General features: G+C 45.7%; 1 protein-coding gene across 9 annotated transcripts in view; it reads right to left on the reverse strand.

Moving 5' to 3' along the window:
• LOC106562546 (dmX-like protein 2) overlaps positions 1 to 19,916 on the reverse strand; it is a 105,101-nt gene that overhangs the window by 71,880 nt on the left and 13,305 nt on the right. For 3 of the 9 annotated variants that reach the window (XM_082957877.1, XM_082957878.1, XM_082957876.1), the window contains exons 1-11: positions 13,736 to 14,499; positions 13,511 to 13,636; positions 12,940 to 13,011; positions 10,695 to 10,773; positions 10,231 to 10,375; positions 4,771 to 4,837; positions 4,342 to 4,514; positions 3,733 to 3,904; positions 2,427 to 2,607; positions 291 to 509; positions 1 to 77 (exon numbers count right to left, since the gene is read on the reverse strand). The exon at positions 1 to 77 is cut by the window's left edge and continues 192 nt beyond it. In XM_082957877.1, coding sequence (XP_082814003.1) covers positions 1 to 77; positions 291 to 509; positions 2,427 to 2,607; positions 3,733 to 3,904; positions 4,342 to 4,514; positions 4,771 to 4,837; positions 10,231 to 10,375; positions 10,695 to 10,773; positions 12,940 to 13,011; positions 13,511 to 13,636; positions 13,736 to 14,362 — 1,938 coding nt within the window. In that variant the 5' untranslated portion in view covers positions 14,363 to 14,499. Of the gene's footprint in view, positions 78 to 290; positions 510 to 2,426; positions 2,608 to 3,732; positions 3,905 to 4,341; positions 4,515 to 4,770; positions 4,838 to 10,230; positions 10,376 to 10,694; positions 10,774 to 12,939; positions 13,012 to 13,510; positions 13,637 to 13,735; positions 14,500 to 19,916 lie in introns of those variants that run through there. The other 6 variants (XM_082957881.1, XM_082957880.1, XM_082957879.1 and 3 more) reach the window with 2 other exon arrangements.

A 19,916-nucleotide genomic window follows, 5' to 3' on the forward strand; every position in this document is an offset into this window, starting at 1 on the left:
CGCCTTGGTACTGCCCTCACCACCCTCACCCTCCTCACCATGCTCTGATGAACCCTTCTCTGACATCTCATCTAGGTCTGGAGAGAGAGAGGGAGGGTGGGAGTTAGACACGGACAGAGTATGATATGTCAGTGTGTATAGAATACATTGGAACAGACTGATATTACCCAGATGTATTTCACAACTCTACAACGGTTTTGTACTGGGTCAGCTACTCAGAACTAGTTTATATATATATATATCTCACAACAACAGCATGTAGATCTGAGGGTTTCTGAAACAGAGCGTACCAAAGTCAAACTTAATGGGGGAGCCGTTCTGGTCGAGGGCGTCGTCGGTGGCTTGGTCCAGCTGCTGTTCTGAGAGCTTGCGGAGCTGCAGCATGAACAGGTCCATGGAGGTGGTGAAGGACAGGTCCTTGTTGTTGAGCCAGTGGACCACAAACCCTCCTCCTCCACTCCCATCCTCCGGAGTAAACACGGCAGACTCCGCTAGCACCGCTGGGATGTCTGGGGGATAGAGAGAGAAAAGGGGCGGGTACAGGATATTACTGCATGGGGGAGGAACATCAGAACAAGCTAAGACTGATGTTGCTAGTTCAGTGTATGTGTCTGAGGCGGAGAGATTGTGTGTGCAGCTGTATGTATATGTATGTCTGAGGCAGTGTGTGTGTGTGTGTGTGTGTGTGTGTGTGTGTGTGTGTGTAGCTGTATGTACAGTTGAAGTCGGAAGTTTACATACACCTTAGCCAAATACATTTAAACTCAGTTTTTCACAATTCCTGACATTTAACCCTAGTAAACATTCCCTGTCTTAGGTCAGTTAGGATCACCACTTTATTTTAAGAATGTGAAATGTCAGAATAACAGTAGAGAGAATTATTTATTTCAGCTTTTATTTCTTTCATCACATTCCCAGTGGGTCAGAAGTTCACATACACTGAATTAGTATTTGGTAGCACTGCCTTTAAATTGTTTAACTTGGGTCAAACGTTTCGGGTAGCCTTCCACAAGCTTCCCACAATAAGTTGGGTGGATTTTGGCCCATTCCTCCTGACAGAGCTGGTGTAACTGAGTCAGGTTTGTAGGCCTCCTTGCTCGCACACACTTTTTCAGTTCTGCCCACTAATGTTCAATAGGATTGAGGTCAGGGCTTTGTGATGGCCACTCCAATACCTTGACATTGTTGTCCTTAAGCCATTTTGCCACAACTTTGGAAGTAGGCTTGGGATCGTTGTCCATTTGGAAGACCCATTTGAGACCAAGCTTTAACTTCCTGACTGATGTCTTGAGATGTTGCTTCAATATATCCACATCATTTTCCTCCCTCATGATGCCATCTAGTTTGTGAAGTGCACCAGTTCCTTCCTGCAGCAAAGCACCCCCACAACATGATGCTGCCACCACCGTGCTTCACGGTTGGGATGGTGTTCTTCGGCTTGCAAGCCTCCCCCTTTTTCCTCCAAACATAACGATGGTCATTATTGCCAAACAGTTGTATTTTTGTTTCATCAGACCAGAGGACATTTTTCCAAAAAGTACGATCTTTGTCCCCATGTGCAGTTGCAAACCGCAGTCTGGCTTTTTTATGGTGGTTTTGGAGCAGTGGCTTCTTCCTTGCTGAGCAGCCTTTCAGGTCATGTTGATATAGGACTCGTTTTACTGTGGATATAGATACTTGTGTACCTGTTTCCTTCAGCATCTTCACAAGGTCCTTTGCTGTTGTTCTGGGATTGATTTGCACTTTTCGCACCAAAGTACCGTTCATCTCTAGGAGACAGAACGCGTCTCCTTCCTGAGCGGTATGACGGCTGCATGGTCCCATGGTGTTTATACTTGCATACTATTGTTTGTGCAGATGAACGTGGTACCTTCAGGTGTTTGGAAATTGCTCCCAAGGATGAACCAGACTTGTGGAGGTCTACAAATGTTTTTCTGAGGTCTTGGCTGATTTCTTTTGATTTTCCCATGATGTCAAGCAAAGAGGCACTGAGTTTGAAGGTAGACCTTCAAATACATCCACAGGTACACCTACAATTGACTCAAATTATGTCAATTAGCCTTTCAGAAGCTTCTAAAGCCATGACATCATTTTCTGGAATTTTCCAAGCTGTTTAAAAGGTACAGTCAACTTAGTGTATGTAAACTTCTGACCCACTGGAATTGTGATACAGTGAATTATAAGTTAAATAATCTGTCTGTAAACAATTGTTGGAAAAATTATTTGTGTCATGCACAAAGTAGATGTCCTAACCGACTTGCCAAAACTATAGTTTGCTAACAAGATATTTGTGGAGTGGTTGAAAAACGAGTTTTAATGACTCCAACCTAAGTGTATGTAAACTTCCCACTTCAACTGTATATGTATGTCTGATGCAGTGTGTGTGTGTATGTGTGTGTGTGTGTGTGTGTGTGTGTGCTACGTACCCGTGGCAGGGTTGATGCTGGCAGAGATGTGGAAGTGACAGAGAGCGTTAGCGTGGTGAGAGATGTGGCGGTGTGTGTGTGTCTCGTGGGTCCCCATCTGAGACGGCAGCAGCTCAGTGTGAGACACCAGGGCAGACGACCTCCGACGACCACGACGCAGGTGCTTCAGGTGGCTCATCGACTGGCCAATGAGAGGACAGGACAGGCACAGGGAGGACCAATGACAGGGCAGGGGGTGGGACAGGAAGAGAGAAGAGAAGCGTCATGTTATTGAAGCCCTTCATACTGTTAGGTTCTAAACAAACAGAGTACAAACTCAAACGAATCACTAGGAAAATCTCAAAACAAGTTTATTCCACCACTGAGTCAAACAGCTGCAAAGACAAAGACATGTTTACCAAGCCCATATATTTATACCCTCCTACTAGGAGGAGTCAACTCCTTGACGTCTAGACAGCCAATCCATATCTGTTGCTAGTCAGGAACTTAATTGGTTCCTCTTATTGTTGTAGTCATTGTGTGTAATAGGACTGTTCCTTGTCACCTCATCTGACCTGACCTCGGGTCAAATTCCTCACTCCTCCACGGCTGTCCTACCTTATCAGTGACTGAAACCAGACTGTTACCCTTTGCCTCCCTCCATAGGATCCATGAGATTTAACAATAACATGTTAGACAGAATGTACATTTCCTGCCTCCCCCTCTTGTCTCACTCAGTAACTTTCCATACACCTAGTTCTTATCCACCTTCCACTGACCCCAACATATACATTCATTATACATATACATTCACTATACACATAAAGTAAGTTCTCGTATGCTAACATGAATAAGTATATTTCAAGCTAGAATCCAACAATATCAATCTGTTCTACATCTCTGTGCCTTTTTAAAATGACTAACTAATAAAGTGTACATTCAAAATGACTAACTAATAAAGTGTACATTCAAATGACTACTAATAAAGTGTACATTCAAAATGACTAACTAATAAAGTGTACATTCAAAATGACTAACTATAAAGTGTACATTCAAAATGACTAACTAATAAAGTGTACATTCAAAATGACTAACTAATAAAGTGTACATTCAAAATGACAACTAAAGTGTATAAAAGACATGTTTGTATGAGAATACATTTTGTGTGTGCGAGTGTGTGTGTGTGTGTGTGTGTGTGCGTGTGTGTGTTTGCGTGTGTGTGTGTGTGTGTGCGTGAGTTTGCGTGTGTGTTTGCGTGTGAGTTTGCGTGTGAGTTTGCGCGTGTGTGTGTGTGTGTGTGTGTGTGCCTGTACTGTGTTGTCTCTACCTCCAGGGCATGTTGAATCTTGTCCTTGCCCCCCAGGCCTGGCAGGCTGGAACTGTATGTGTTGTCAGTGATCTGACCACCCAGGATACTGTCCTCTGGCAGGACCGTCTCAGACCACAACCTACACACACCGTCCTCACACGACGTCAACAGCACATTACACACACTACCCCTGGAGAGCAAAGAGGGAGGGGGGAAGCAAGAGGGAGGGGTGGGTGGAAGAGAGAGAGACACACACAAAACATCATTTTATATTGGTGATTGACAGTTTAGTACAGCCCAAATCTTTCCATTAGTATGGGATTAAGACATTCAGAAACACAAAGCTGAATCTATACAACAGGTTAGAATATACAACCAGCTTGACTTATTTTTTTTCCCCATTTAAAATGTTTGTGCGCATGCACTTCTGTGTTTGGTCCTTTGTGTGTGTGTGTATGTGTATGTGTGTGTGTGTGTGTGTGTGTGTGTGTGTGTGTGTGTCTGTGTGTGTGTGTGTGTCTGTGTGTGTGTGTGTGTGTGTGTGTGTGTGTGTGTGTGTGTGTGTGTGTGTGTGTGTGTGTGTGTGTGTGTGTCTGTGTGTGTGTGTGTGTGTGTGTGTGTTCTGACTTGGGCATGTATTTGCTGGTCTTCCTCCAGGACAGGCCGGTGACAGAGCGGGGGTGGGCCAGGTATATGAAGGAGAAGTGGACCTGAGGGCCTTTCTTATCTGGGAGGTCTGGGAGCACCACAGCAGAGCGCCACCCAGTGGTGGGGTACCACACCTTCAACAGACAGTCATCCTGGACAGAGAAACACACAGGTGAGACAGACACACACACACAATGGTTAGTGCAGTACCAAGCACAATGGCTACACTTGATCCTGAATAAGCTATCACAAAGTCTAGATGCCACATTACTATGTGTTTATTACTCTACAGGTGTTACAGGAGAATCAACATGAGGAAGTAGAAAACATTTATGACATGATTGGGATATTGACAGTATATGGAAACAAGATATGGCCTGTAAAATGTCAGCTTTCGAGTGAGTGTACCTTGCCGGCTGTTGCAAAGTATTCCCCATCAGGAGACCACTTGGTGATGTGAACAGACATTGCAGTCCTGTAGAGGGAGAGCGAGATAGAGAGAGAGATAGATAGAGAGAGAGAGAGAGAGAGAGAGAGAGAGAGAGAGAAAGAGAGAGAGAGAGAGACAGAGAGGGAGAGAGAGAGAGATAGACAAAGAGATAGACAGAGAGAGAGATAGACAGAGAGAGAGAGAGAGAGAGATAGACAGAGAGAGAGAGAGAGAGAGATAGACAGAGAGAGAGAGAGATAGACAGACAGAGAGAGAGATAGACAGAGAGAGAGAGAGAGAGAGATAGACAGAGAGAGAGAGAGAGAGAGAGAGAGAGAGATAGACAGAGAGAGAGAGATAGACAGAGAGAGAGACAGAGAGATAGACAGAGAGAGAGACAGAGAGAGAGATAGACAGAGAGAGAGATAGACAGAGAGAGAGATAGACAGAGAGAGAGATAGACAGAGAGAGAGATAGACAGAGAGAGATAGACAGAGAGAGATAGACAGAGAGAGAGATAAACAGAGAGATAGACAGAGAGATAGACAGATCACTGAGAACACATACAGTTCTGGGGGCAAGGACAAGATACAACACGCCCTGGAGGTAGAGACAACACAGTACACACACACACACACACACACACACACACACACACACACACACACACACACACACACACACACACACACACACACACACACACACACAGGCACGCCAAACACACCCGCAAACGCACACACACAAAATGTATTCTTCAAACCAACTATGTTGTCATCATTTTGAATGTACACTTTATTAGTTAGTCATTTTGAATGAAAACTTTATTAGTTAGTCATTTTGAATGTACACTTTATTAGTTAGTCATTTTGAATGTATACTTTATTAGTTAGTCATTTTGAATGTACCGTAATTTCCGGACTATTAAGCGCACCTGAATATAAGCCGCACCCACTGAATTTTAAAAAAAGTATTATTTTGAACATAAATAAGCCGCAGGTGCCTACCGGTACATTGAAACAAATGAACTTTACACAGGCTTTAACGAAACACGGCTTGTAACACAAATAAATAGGCTTTAACGAAACACGGCTTGTAACAAAAATAAATAGGCTTTAACGAAACACGGCTTGTAACAAAAATAAATAGGCTTTAACGAAACACGGCTTGTAACAAAAATAAATAGGCTTTAACGAAACACGGCTTGTAACAAAAATAAATAGGCTTTAACAAAACACGGCTTGTAACACAAATAAATAGGCTTTAATGAAACATGGCTTGTAACACAAATAAATAGGCTTTAATGAAACATGGCTTGTAACAAAAATAAATAGGCTTTAATGAAACACGGCTTGTAACACAAATAAATAGGCTTTAACGAAACACGGCTTGTAACAAAAATAAATAGGCTTTAACGAAACACGGCTTGTAACAAAAATAAATAGGCTTTAACGTAACACGGCTTGTAACACAAATAAATAGGCTTTAACGAAACACGGCTTGTAACACAAATAAATAGGCTTTAACGAAACACGGCTTGTAACACAAATAAATAGGCTTTAACGAAACACGGCTTGTAACAAAAATAAATAGGCTTTAACGAAACACGGCTTGTAACACAAATAAATAGGCTTTAACGAAACACGGCTTGTAACAAAAATAAATAGGCTTTAACGAAACACGGCTTGTAACACAAATAAATAGGCTTTAACGAAACACGGCTTGTAACAAAAATAAATAGGCTTTAACGAAACACAGCTTGTAATAAAAATAAATAGGCTTTAACGAAACACGGCTTGTACCGCAAATAAATAGGCTTTAACGAAACACGGCTTGTAACAAAAATAAATAGGCTTTAACGAAACACGGCTTGTAACACAAATAAATAGGCTTTAACGAAACACGGCTTGTAACACAAATAAATAGGCTTTAACGAAACACGGCTTGTAACAAAAATAAATAGGCTTTAACGAAACACGGCTTGTAATAAAAATAAATAGGCTTTAACGAAACACGGCTTGTAACAAAAATAAATAGGCTTTAACGAAACACGGCTTGTAACAAAAATAAATAGGCTTTAACGAAACACGGCTTGTAATAAAAATAAATAGGCTTTAACGAAACACGGCTTGTAACAAAAATAAAAAATTAGCAGTAAGCTTTAGTTGTCTTTTTGCACTGAGTCAATTCCTCACGCTGCTGTTTCCAACGTCTTATCATCGACTCATTAAGACCAAGCTCCCGTGCAGCAGCTCTATTTCCTTTTCCAACAGCCAGATCAATCGCCTTCAACTTGAAAGCTGCATCATATGCATTTCTCCGTGTCTTTGCCATGATGAGGGTGACAAAATGACTACCGTAATCAGAATGATAGGAAGTTTGAGAGCGCTCGATTTAATCTAAACAGTAAACAAAAAGTTGTTTGACCTTAACCCGTTCGGCAATTTCATTGGTCTAATGAAAGCTTCATGCCGCCAAAAAACTGAGCACGTCACAGAATGTGAAAGCGGGAAAAATCCATATATTAGCCGCGTCATTGTTTAAGCCGCGAGGTTCAAAGCCTGGGAAAAAAGTTGCGGCTTATAGTCCGGAATTTACGGTACACTTTATTAGTTAGTCATTTTGAATGTACACTTTATTAGTTAGTCATTTTAAATGCACACTTTATTCGTTAGTCATTTTGAATGTACACTTTATTAGTTAGTCATTTTGAATGTATACTTTATTAGTTATCATTTTGAATGTATACTTTATTAGTTAGTCATTTTGAATGTATACTTTATTAGTTAGTCATTTTAAAAAGGCACAGAGATGTAGAACAGATTGATATTGTTGGATTCTAGCTTGAAATATACTTATTCATGTTAGCATACGAGAACTTACTTTATGTGTATAATGAATGTATATGTATAATGAATGTATATGTTGGGGTCAGTGGAAGGTGGATAAGAACTAGGTGTATGGAAAGTTACTGAGTGAGACAAGAGGGGGAGGCAGGAAATGTACATTCTGTCTAACATGTTATTGTTAAATCTCATGGATCCTATGGAGGGAGGCAAAGGGTAACAGTCTGGTTTCAGTCACTGATAAGGTAGAACAGCCGTGGAGGAGTGAGGAATTTGACCCGAGGTCAGGTCAGATGAGGTGACAAGGAACAGTCCTATTACACACAATGACTACAACAATAAGAGGAACCAATTAAGTTCCTGACTAGCAACAGATATGGATTGGCTGTCTAGACGTCAAGGAGTTGACTCCTCCTAGTAGGAGGGTATAAATATATGGGCTTGGTAAACATGTCTTTGTCTTTGCAGCTGTTTGACTCAGTGGTGGAATAAACTTGTTTTGAGATTTTCCTAGTGATTCGTTTGAGTTTGTACTCTGTTTGTTTAGAACCTAACAGTATGAAGGGCTTCAATAACATGACGCTTCTCTTCTCTCTTCCTGTCCCACTCCCTGCCCTGTCATTGGTCCTCCCTGTGCCTGTCCTGTCCTCTCATTGGCCAGTCGATGAGCCACCTGAAGCACCTGCGTCGTGGTCGTCGGAGGTCGTCTGCCCTGGTGTCTCACACTGAGCTGCTGCCGTCTCAGATGGGGACCCACGAGACACACACACACATCTCTCACCACGCTAACGCTCTCTGTCACTTCCACATCTCTGCCAGCATCAACCCTGCCACGGGTACGTAGCACACAAACACACACACACATCACACACACACACTGCATCAGACATACATATACAGTTGAAGTGGGAAGCTTACATATACTTAGGTTGGAGTCATTAAAACTCGTTTTTCAACCACTCCACACATTTCTTGTCAAACTATAGTTTTGGCAAGTCGGTCAGGACATCGACTTTGTGCATGACACAAGTAATTTCTCCAACAATTGTTTACAGACAGATCATTTAACTTAGAATTCACTGTATCACAATTCTAGTGGGTCAGAAGTTTACATACACTAAGTTGACTGTGCCTTTAAACAGCTTGGAAAGTTCCAGAAAATGATGTCATGGCATTAGAAGCTTCTGATAGGCTAATTGACATAATTTGAGTCAATTGTAGGTGTACCTGTGGATGTATTTGAAGGTCTACCTTCAAACTCAGTGCCTCTTTGCTTGACATCATGGGAAAATCAAAAGAAATCAGCCAAGACCTCACAAAAGACCTCTATAAGTCTGGTTTATCCTTGGGAGCAATTTCCAAACGCCTGAAGTTACCACGTTCATCTGTACAAACAATAGTACGCAAGTATAAACACCATGGGACCACGCAGCCATCATACCGCTCAGGAAGGAGACGCGTTCTGTCTCCTAGAGATGAACGGTACTTTGGTGCGAAAAGTGCAAATCAACCCCAGAACAACAGCAAAGGATCTTGTGAAGATGCTGAAGGAAACAGGTACAAAAGTATCTATATCCACAGTAAAACGAGTCCTATATCGACATAACATGAAAGGCCACTCAGCAAGGAAGAAGCCACTGCTCCAAAACCACCATAAAAAAGCCAGACTACGGTTTGCAACTGCACATGGGGACAAAGATCGTACTTTTTGGAGAAATGTCCTCTGGTCTGACGAAACAAAAATAGACCTGTTTGGCAATAATGACCATCGTTTTGTTTGGAGAAAAAAGGGGACGCTTGCAAGCCGAAGAACAACATCACAACCGTGAAGCACGGGGGTGGCAGCATCATGTTGTGGGGGTGCTTTGCTGCAGGAGAGACAGGTGCACTTCACAAACTAGATGGCATCATGATGGAGGAAAATTATGTGGATATGTTGAAGCAACATCTCAAGACATCAGTCATGAAGTTAAAGCTTGGTCGCAAATGGGTCTTCCAAATGGACAATGACCCCAAGCATACTTCTAAAGTTGTGGGACAACAATGTCAAGGTATTGGAGTGGCCATCACAAAGCCTTGACCTCAATCCTATTGAAAATTAGTGGGCAGAACTGAAAAAGCGTGTGCGAGCAAGGAGGCCTACAAACCTGACTCAGTTACACCAGCTCTGTCAGGAAGAATGGGCCACAATCCACCCAACTTATTGTTGGAAGCTTGTGGAAGGCTACCCGAAATGTTTGACCCAAGTTAAACAATTTAAAGGCAATGCTACCAAATACTAATTGAGTGTATGTAAACTTCTGACCCACTGGGAATGTGATGAAAGAAATCAAAGCTGAAATAAATCATCATTCACATTCTTAAAATAAAGTGGTGATCCTAACTGACCTAAGACCGGGAATTTTTTACTAGAATTAAATATCAGAAATTGTGAAAAACTGAGTTTAAATGTATTTTGCTAAGGTGTATGTAAACTTCCGACTTCAACTGTGCATCATATTGCTGAGACTACCTTTAAAGAGCTGTAACGGTCTGCAGGCCTGATGTCTACTAAACACTTGAAAAGCACCACACTCAGCTCCTGTCACTCACATGCACTGCCAGACACACTTCCAGTCGTTGAGGGCAGGGTGAGGTTTGTCATCGGTCATGGGTCCATCCTCCTCCTCTATCAGTGTGTGTGCTGACGGAGGGGCCCACAGCTGCAGGCGCTCTGTAGCTGCCAGAATACGCTTCCCTACAGGACACATACACATGGTTAAATGGCTACATGGTTACCTGTTCCCTGCACATTCACTTGGTACCGGTACCCCTTGTATATGGCCTCCTCATTATTATTATTTATTTATTTTGACTTTTAAATATTTACTAAATAAACTCTTTACTCTTATTTTTCTGTAAACTGCATTGTTGGTTAAGGGCCTGTAAGTCACTGTAAGGTCTACACCTGTTGTATTCGGCGCATGTGACAAAATGTGAAGATATATGTCACAGTTACAAACAGATACTAACTGTACACGCAGACACTCACACAACAGTTAGTTAGGAGGCGTTACCTTGTGGGTCCCAGGCCAGGTTATAGGTGATAGCATTAAGGAAGAACTGTCCTGTCTTTTGCCACTGGTAGTTAAGCTGCTGTTAATGGCAGAGACAGAAAGAGGTGTAGGGAGAGGGACACAGGAGGAGACAATATAGATTGGAAAGAGAGAATGAGGGGAGAGGTGGGAAGAAGAGAGTGAGGGGCGAGAGAGAGGGGGGTAAGAGAGAGCGGCGAGAGAGAGAGAGAGAGGGGTGAGAGAGAAAGAGAGCGAGAGAGGGGGGCGAGAGAGGGGGGCGAGAGAGAGAGAGAGGGGGGCGAGAGAGAGAGAGAGAGGGGGGCGAGAGAGAGAGAGAGAGGGGCGAGAGAGAGAGAGGGGGGCGAGAGAGAGAGAGAGAGAGAGAGAGAGAGAGAGAGAGAGAGGGGCGAGAGAGGCGAGAGAGAGAGAGAGAGAGCGGCGAGAGAGAGAGCGAGAGAGAGGGGCGAGAGAGAGGGGCGAGAGAGAGGGGCGAGAGAGAGGGGCGAGAGAGAGGAGCGAGAGAGAGGGGCGAGAGAGAGGGGCGAGAGAGGGGCGAGAGAGAGCGGGGCGAGAGAGCGGGGCGAGAGAGCGGGGCGAGAGAGCGGGGCGAGAGAGAGCGGGGCGAGAGAGAGCGGGGCGAGAGAGAGCGGGGCGAGAGAGAGCGGGGCGAGAGAGCGGGGCGAGAGAGAGCGAGAGAGAGAGCGAGAGAGCGGGGCGAGAGAGAGCGAGAGAGAGCGAGAGAGCGGGGCGAGAGAGAGCGAGAGAGCGGGGCGAGAGAGAGCGAGAGAGCGGGGCGAGAGAGAGCGAGAGAGCGGGCGAGAGAGAGCGAGAGAGCGGGGCGAGAGAGAGCGAGAGAGCGGGGCGAGAGAGAGCGAGAGAGCGGGGCGAGAGAGCGGGGCGAGAGAGAGAGGGGCGAGAGCGAGAGAGGCGAGAGAGAGCGAGAGAGAGAGGGGCGAGAGCGAGAGAGGCGAGAGCGAGAGAGGCGAGAGAGAGGGCCGAGAGAGAGGGGGGCGAGAGAGAGGGGGGGCGAGAGAGAGGGGGCGAGAGAGAGGGGGCGAGAGAGAGGGGGCGAGAGAGAGGGGGCGAGAGAGAGGGGGCGAGAGAGGGGGGCGAGAGAGGGGGGCGAGAGAGGGGGGCGAGAGAGCGGGGCGAGAGAGCGGGGCGAGAGAGCGGGGCGAGAGAGCGGGGCGAGAGAGCGAGGCGAGAGAGCGGGGCGAGAGAGCGGGGCGAGAGAGCGGGGCGAGAGAGCGGAGCGAGAGAGAGCGGAGCGAGAGAGCGGGGCGAGAGAGCGGGGCGAGAGAGCGGGGCGAGAGAGAGCGAGAGTGCGGGGCGAGAGAGAGCGAGAGTGCGGGGCGAGAGAGAGCGGGGCGAGAGAGAGCGAGAGAGCAGGGCGAGAGAGAGCGAGAGAGCGGGGCGAGAGAGAAAGAGAGAGAGAGGCGAGAGAGAGAGAGAGGGGCGAGAGAGAGAGGGACGAGAGAGAGCGGGGCGAGAGAGAGAGGGGCGAGAGAGAGAGGGGCGAGAGAGAGGGGCGAGAGAGAGGGGCGAGAGAGAGAGGGGCGAGAGAGAGAGGGGCGAGAGAGAGGGGTGCGAGAGAGAGGGGTGCGAGAGAGAGAGGGGCGAGAGAGAGAGGGGCGAGAGAGAGGGGTGCGAGAGAGAGGGGTGCGAGAGAGAGGGGTGCGAGAGAGAGGGGTGCGAGAGAGAGGGCGAGAGAGAGCGAGAGAGCGGGGCGAGAGAGAGCGAGAGCGCGGGGCGAGAGAGAGCGAGAGAGCGGGGCGCGGGGCGAGAGAGAGGGGAGCGAGAGAGAGGGGGGCGAGAGAGAGGGGGGCGAGAGAGAGCGAGAGAGAGCGGCGAGAGAGAGCGAGAGTGCGGGGCGAGGGAGAACGAGAGAGTGAGAGCGAGAGAGAGAGCGAGAGCGAGAGAGAGAGAGAGAGAGAGAGTTATTCAACACATGCACAGACATGCAGCTATAATAAGCTACATGCTCAGGCACCAGCCACTGTTAATACAGTCATTTACAGCCACACACAACTCACAACTTGAACAGAATATTCAGGGCTGATAAAAATCACACAGCAGAACAGTAATGAAGCAGTTAAAACACAGTGGAACTCTCAATGCAGCATTACACACACACACACACACACACACACACACACACACACACACACACTAGGCATGCTCTCTCTCACACACACACACACAAGGCAGTTTATTCAGCATAAAATGTCAGTGCCTCTCTGCTTACCTTGTGGCGTTTGTTTGGGTTGGTAGCGAATGGTTCAAAGATACACACTGTGTTCCCATAGGACGCTGCAATCTAAACAAACAGATTAACGTTCAATATCCCAACATGAATCAGTAGTTTTACACACCGGGGGTAATGGTGCAGTCATTCCCAAAGGAGAGGAGGGAGGAGAGGAGGAGAGGAGGGGGGAGGAGGAGAGGAGGAGAGGTGGGGAGGGAGGAGGAGAGGAGGGAGGAGAGGAGGAGAGGAGGGGGAGGAGGAGGAGGACAGGAGGGGAGAGGAGGGAGGAGAGGAGGAGGGAGGAGACAGAAGAAGAGAGCAAGGAGAAGAGAACAGAACTGCATTTGTCATCACAACATTATTGTAACTACTAGTGTGTGTGTGTGTGTGTGTGTGTGTGTGTGTGTGTGTGTGTGTGTGTGTGTGTGTGTGTGTGTGTGTGTGTACAGCATGTGTGTGTCTTACCCTGTGTGTGTGTGTGTGTGTGTGTGTGTGTGTGTGTGTGTGTGTGTGTGTGTGTGTGTGTGTGTGTGTGTGTGTGTGTGTGTGTGTGTGTGTGTGTGTCTCTTACCCTGCCCAGCTGGTGGGAGCACTCGACACAGCCCACCTGGATGTTGCCATTTTGAGCCCCAGGGATGATCTGAACACACTCAAAATCACTGGCCAAGATCACTATATCACAGCCTGAACCATAGGCCTGGGAGAGGGGAGACACACACACAGAGACAATTCAGTCAATCCAACAGCAGCCTGGTCTCACATCTGATTGTTCCATGTTACAGCAGCCTGGTCTCACATCTGATTGTGCCATGTTACAGCAGCCTGGTCTCACATCTGATTGTGCCATGTTACAGCAGCCTGGTCTCACATCTGACTGTGCCATGTTACAGCAGCCTGGTCCCACATCTGATTGTGCCATGTTACAGCAGCCTGGTCTCACATCTGATTGTGCCATGTTACAGCAGCCTGGTCTCACATCTGATTGTGCCATATTCCAGCAGCCTGGTCCCACATCTGATTGTGCCATGTTACAGCAGCCTGGTCTCACATCTGATTGTGCCATATTACAGCAGCCTGGTCCCACATATGATTGTGCCATGTTACAGCAGCCTGGTCTCACATCTGATTGTGCCATATTACAGCAGCCTGGTCTCACATCTGATTGTGCCATGTTACAGCAGCCTGGTCCCACATCTGATTGTGCCCTGTTACAGCAGCCTGGTCTCACATCTGATAGTGCCATATTACAGCAGCCTGGTCCCACATCTGATTGTGCCATGTTACAGCAGCCTGGTCCCACATCTGATTGTGCCATGTTACAGCAGCCTGGTCCCACATCTGATTGTGCCATGTTACAGCAGCCTGGTCCCACATCTGATTGTGCCATGTTACAGCAGCCTGGTCTCACATCTGATTGTGCCATATTACCAATTTGCTGAGACAATTTGTATTTTTTTATTTAACCTTTATTTAACCTCGTACATCTAGACGTTCCGCTAGCGGAACACCTGCTCCAATAGCCAATGATGGGCGTGGCGCGAATTACAAATTCCTCAAAAATACAAAAACTTCAATTTTTCAAACATATTACTATTTTACACCATTTTAAAGACAAGACTCTCCTTTATCTAACCACACTGTCCGATTTCAAAAAGGCTTTACAATGAAAGCAAAACATTAGATTATGTCAGCAGAGTACCCAGACAGAAATAATCAGACACCCATTTTTCAAGCTAGCATATAATGTCACATAAATCCAAACCACAGCTAAATGCAGCACTAACCTTTGATGATCTTCATCAGATGACACCCCTAGGACATTATGTTATACAATACATGTATGTTTTGTTCAATCAAGTTCATATTTATATCAAAAACCAGTTTTTTACATTAGCATGTGACGTTCAGAACTAGCATACCCCCCGCAAACTTCCGGTGAATTTACTAAATTACTCACGATAAACGTTCACAAAAAGCATAACAATTATTTTAAGAATTATAGATACAGAACTCCTCTATGCACTCGATATGTCCGATTTTAAAATAGCTTTTCGGTGAAAGCACATTTTGCAATATTCTGAATAGATAGCCCGGCCATCACGGCTAGCTATTTAGACACCCACCAAGTTTAGCACTCACCAAAGTCAGATTTACTATAAGAAAAATGTTATTACCTTTGCTGTTCTTCGTCAGAATGCACTCCCAGGACTTCTACTTCAATAACAAATGTTGGTTTGGTCCCAAATAATCCATAGTTATATCCAAACAGCGGCGTTTTGTTCGTGCGTTCAAGACACTATCCGAAAGGGTAAATAAGGGTTACACGCCCGACGCGTTTCGTGACAAAAAAATTCTAAATATTCCATTACCGTACTTCGAAGCATGTCAACCGCTGTTTAAAATCTATTTTTATGCCATTTTTCTCGTAAAAAAGCGATAATATTCCGACCGGGAAAGCGTGTTTACGTTCAAAGAGAGAGAAAGTAAAAGCATGGGATCCCCTCGTGCTCGCGCCTGAGTCTCATAGTACTCTGACCGGCCACTATCCAAACGCGCTAAAGTTTTTCAGCCAGCGGCTGGAATTACATCATTCAGCTTTTTCCCGGGTTCTGAGAGCCTATGGGAGCCGTAGGAAGTGTCACGTTACAGCAAAGATCCTAAATTTTCTTTAAACAGAGCCAAGAAGCTCAAAGAATGGTCAGAGGGTACTTCCTGTTTGGAATCTTCTCAGGTTTTTGCCTGCCATATGAGTTCTGTTATACTCACAGACACCATTCAAACAGTTTTAGAAACTTTAGGGTGTTTTCTATCCAAAGCCAATAATTATATGCATATTGTAGTTTCTGGGCAGGAGTAATAATCAGATTAAATCGGGTACGTTTTTTATCCGGCCGTGAAAATACTGCCCCCTAGCCATAACAGGTTAACTTGGCAAGTCAGTTAAGAACAAATTATTATTTACAGACGGCCTACCCCGGCCAAACCTTAAACCAGACGACGCTGGGCCAATTGTGCGCCACCCTATGGGACTCCCAATCACGGCCAGTTGTGATACAGCCTGGAATCGAACCAGGGTCTGTAGTGATGCCTCTAGCACTAAGATGCAGTGCCTTAGACCGCTGCACCACTTGGGAGCAATGACCAGTAGAGCTGAAAGGACAGCACAAACAGATCTGGGACCAGGCTACATATACAGTCCACTCCTCCTGATAGGTAAATATACCTACTGAGACTGTCTGGTGAACTGCACTGTAGTCAAACAGAGAGAGAGACAGAGAGGCTACAGTACAGCAGCTGTACCTCCATCACATCACTCTCTACACCATGCTTAGAAAAGTGTGTCTCCCAGAATGGCACCCTATTCCCTATATAGTGCACTACTTTTGACCAGGGTCTATAGGGATGCAAGGGAATAGGGTGCCATTTGAGACGCATCCTAAGTCTCCATGTTTTATTCAGGCTAGTGGTTAGGTAATGATGAGTTCTCTTAGAACAGGTCCCATGTTTCCAGGTCTACACAGTCTAGTCAGCTGCTGGTGTTCTGGTTCCATGGAAACATGCAGCGTTGTTCACGTGAAAAGAGAGGTGTGTTGAGAAACATTTCAGAGGATGTGAGACCTGAGAGGTGTTTACAACACTGTGACTCTGGAACGAAGAGGCTGAAGAGAGAGGGAGGAGAGAGGAGGGAGAGAGAGGGGTTGTAGAGAAATGAAAGAGGAGGAGAGAGAGGTTGTAGAGAGAGGGAGGAGAGAGGAGGGAGAGAGAGAGAGGCTGAAGGGAGAGGGAGGAGAGAGGTGGGAGAGAGGCTGTAGAGGGAGGAGAGAGGAGAGAGGTGGGAGAGAGGCTGTAGAGGGAGGAGAGAGGAGGGAGAGAGAGGGGTTGTAGAGAAATGAAAGAGGAGGAGAGAGAGGTTGTAGAGAGAGGGAGGAGAGAGGAGCAAGAGAGAGGCTGTAGAGAGGCTAAAGGGAGAGGGAGGAGAGAGGTGGGAGAGAGGCTGTAGAGGGAGGAGAGAGGAGAGAGGTGGGAGAGAGGCTGTAGAGGGAGGAGAGAGGAGGGAGAGAGAGGGGTTGTAGAGAAGGGGAGGAGAGATGAGGGAGAGAGAGAGGTTGTAGAGAGGGAGAAGAGAGAGGCTGAAGAGAGAGGGAGGAGGGAGAATGTATGTGTGAGAGAAAGAAGAGAAGGAGAGTCGAGGGAGAAAGATAAAGACCGAAGAGAGAGAGAGTGGTTGAGGAGAAAGAGGAAGGAGAAGAGATAATGCGTGTGTAAGAGAGAGAGGGAGAAAAAGGAGGGAGGGAAGGAGAGAGGAGCAGTCCTAGTTGAGGTATCGCTGCAGCGGCTGAACATTACAGCTGGAATTAAAAGCAGTCACCGTCACGCATAGACTAGCCCTGTTCTACTCACCTACACACACACACACACACACGTGCGTGCGAGGAGAGTTGAGGTGTGCATGACTGAGAGACCACTCTGTTCTGTACCTGTACAAAGTAAGGTGTGTGTGTGTGTGTGTGTGTGTGTGTGTCATCGATCTACATGAACCTGATACAACAGAAACAACCACTCAGCTCATCACGTCTGTCCAAGCACCTCTCACCTCGCCTCTGCCTGTCTGCCTGCCTGTCTGCCTGCCTGCTTGCTTGTCTGCCTGCCTGCTTGCTTGTCTGCCTGCCTGCCTGCCTGCTTGCTTGTCTGCCTGCTTGCTTGCTTGTCTGCCTGCTTGTCTTTGACAAGAGCCCTGAAAGGCCATTTGGTATGCAGCCTATATTCCCTCACAAAGCCAGTGTTTAGGTGGTCTAACATAAACCTGCCTCACACATAGCTGACTGCACTGCCAGACCAGTCAGAGTTGGCAACACGACATGACCCAGACATCAAGGACAATGCAGTGAATGCAGGGAGTATGAATTAGGTCTATTATATGTAACATGAGAAGAGATGTTGGCTGAAGACTGAACTCTTTTCATCAGGTTAATATTCATATAATAGAGACAGGGAGACTGAGTTCACAATACCAGCCCCCCCACACACACACACACACACACACACACACCACGCAAACACAGACACACAGACAAACACCACGCAAACACAGACACACACAGACAAACACCACGCAAACACAGACACACACAGACAAACACCACACAAATACAGACACACACACACACACACACACACACACACACACACACACACACACACACACACACACACCACGCAAACACACACAAATATACACCACGCAAATACACACACACACACACACAAAGAAAACACTATACGCAGACACACACAAGCATGCACGGACACACACACAAGATACACACAGACCATACACAGCTGTCACCTACAGAACAACCCAGTAAGGTAGGTCCCCTGACGTTTATTACCCGAGGGCCTTTAACCCCTGGTCGTGCTCCGTCCCATCCAGTGAAAAATCCTATCGCCATTAGCATAACGAAATTTAATATTATTTTTTTTCAAATATAGGACTATGTTATATCGTTTTATAGATGCACCTCTCCTGAATCGAACCACGTTGTCCGATTTCAAAAAGGCTTTACAGCAAAAGCAAAACATTATATTATGTTAGAGGAGTATATCGTAAAAGTAGCCACATAGCCATTTTCCGACCAACCACATGCATCACAAATAACCAAAAAACAGCTAAATGCAGCACTAACCTTTGACAATCTTCATCAGATGACACTCCTAGGACATCATGTTACACAATACATGCATTCTTTTGTTCGATAAAGTTCATATTTATATATAAAAACAGCATTTTACATCGGCGCGTAACGTTGACTAACTATTTTCCCTCAAATGCATCCGGTGAAACAGCGCTACAATTTACTAAATTACTATTCGAAAACATTTTTAAAATGTAATATTGTCATTCTAAGATTTATAGATGAATATCTCTTGAAAGCACCTGTAATGCCAGATTTAAAAATAACTTTACTGGGTAATCACACTTTGCGATAAAAGGGGATGCGATACTCAGAAAAATAGGCTACCGTTACAGGTCAGCGCCATCTTGGAACAATCGCATATCAAATCTAGTCTTGTATACTATTGTCAATAATCCCTTACCTTTGATTATCTTCATCAGAAAGCACTTCTAGGAATCCCAGGTCCACAACAAATGTATTTTCGTTCGAAAAAGTTAATCCTTTATGTTCCAATAGCTTGTTCTTGTTAGCGCGTTCTGAAGGCTGCACCAAAAGTTCCGTCGGCTGCGGGACTACTCTTTCAATAAAATGCATTTTTTTTTAAATTTAGGTTCGTTCAAACATGTCAAACGTTGTATAACATAAATCTTTAGGGCCTTTTTCAACCAGAGCTCCAATAAGATTCAAGGGGGACGATTGCATTCTGTTTCAAAACGTTTCGAAAGGGGAGGGTAGCCAGGGGCGCCGGCGTCATGATGGTGATGGCCCTCTCCGTGTGACCACGTTCCACTGCGTCTCATTCATTCAGTTTTCACAGTAGAAGGCTCAAATCACTTTGGAAAGACTGGGGACATCTAGTGGAAGCAATTGGAAGTGCTCAATGAACCATTGCTCACTGTGTGATTTACAGGCAAACTGATGAAGTTGAGTCCGCAATTCAGAATTCCACTTCCTGTTACGATCGGTCTCGGGGTTTTGACTGCCATATGAGTTCTGTTATACTCACAGACACCATTCAAACAGTTTTAGAAACTTTAGGGTGTTTTCTATCCAAAGCCAATAATTATATGCATATTGTAGTTTCTGGGCAGGAGTAATAATCAGATTAAATCGGGTACGTTTTTTATCCGGCCGTGAAAATACTGCCCCCTAGCCATAACAGGTTAACTTGGCAAGTCAGTTAAGAACAAATTATTATTTACAGACGGCCTACCCCGGCCAAACCTTAAACCAGACGACGCTGGGCCAATTGTGCGCCACCCTATGGGACTCCCAATCACGGCCAGTTGTGATACAGCCTGG

The sequence above is a fragment of the Salmo salar genome, chromosome 11, assembly GCF_965601325.2.
Source record: "Salmo salar chromosome 11, fSalSal1, whole genome shotgun sequence".
Taxonomy (NCBI): Eukaryota; Metazoa; Chordata; class Actinopteri; order Salmoniformes; family Salmonidae; genus Salmo; species Salmo salar.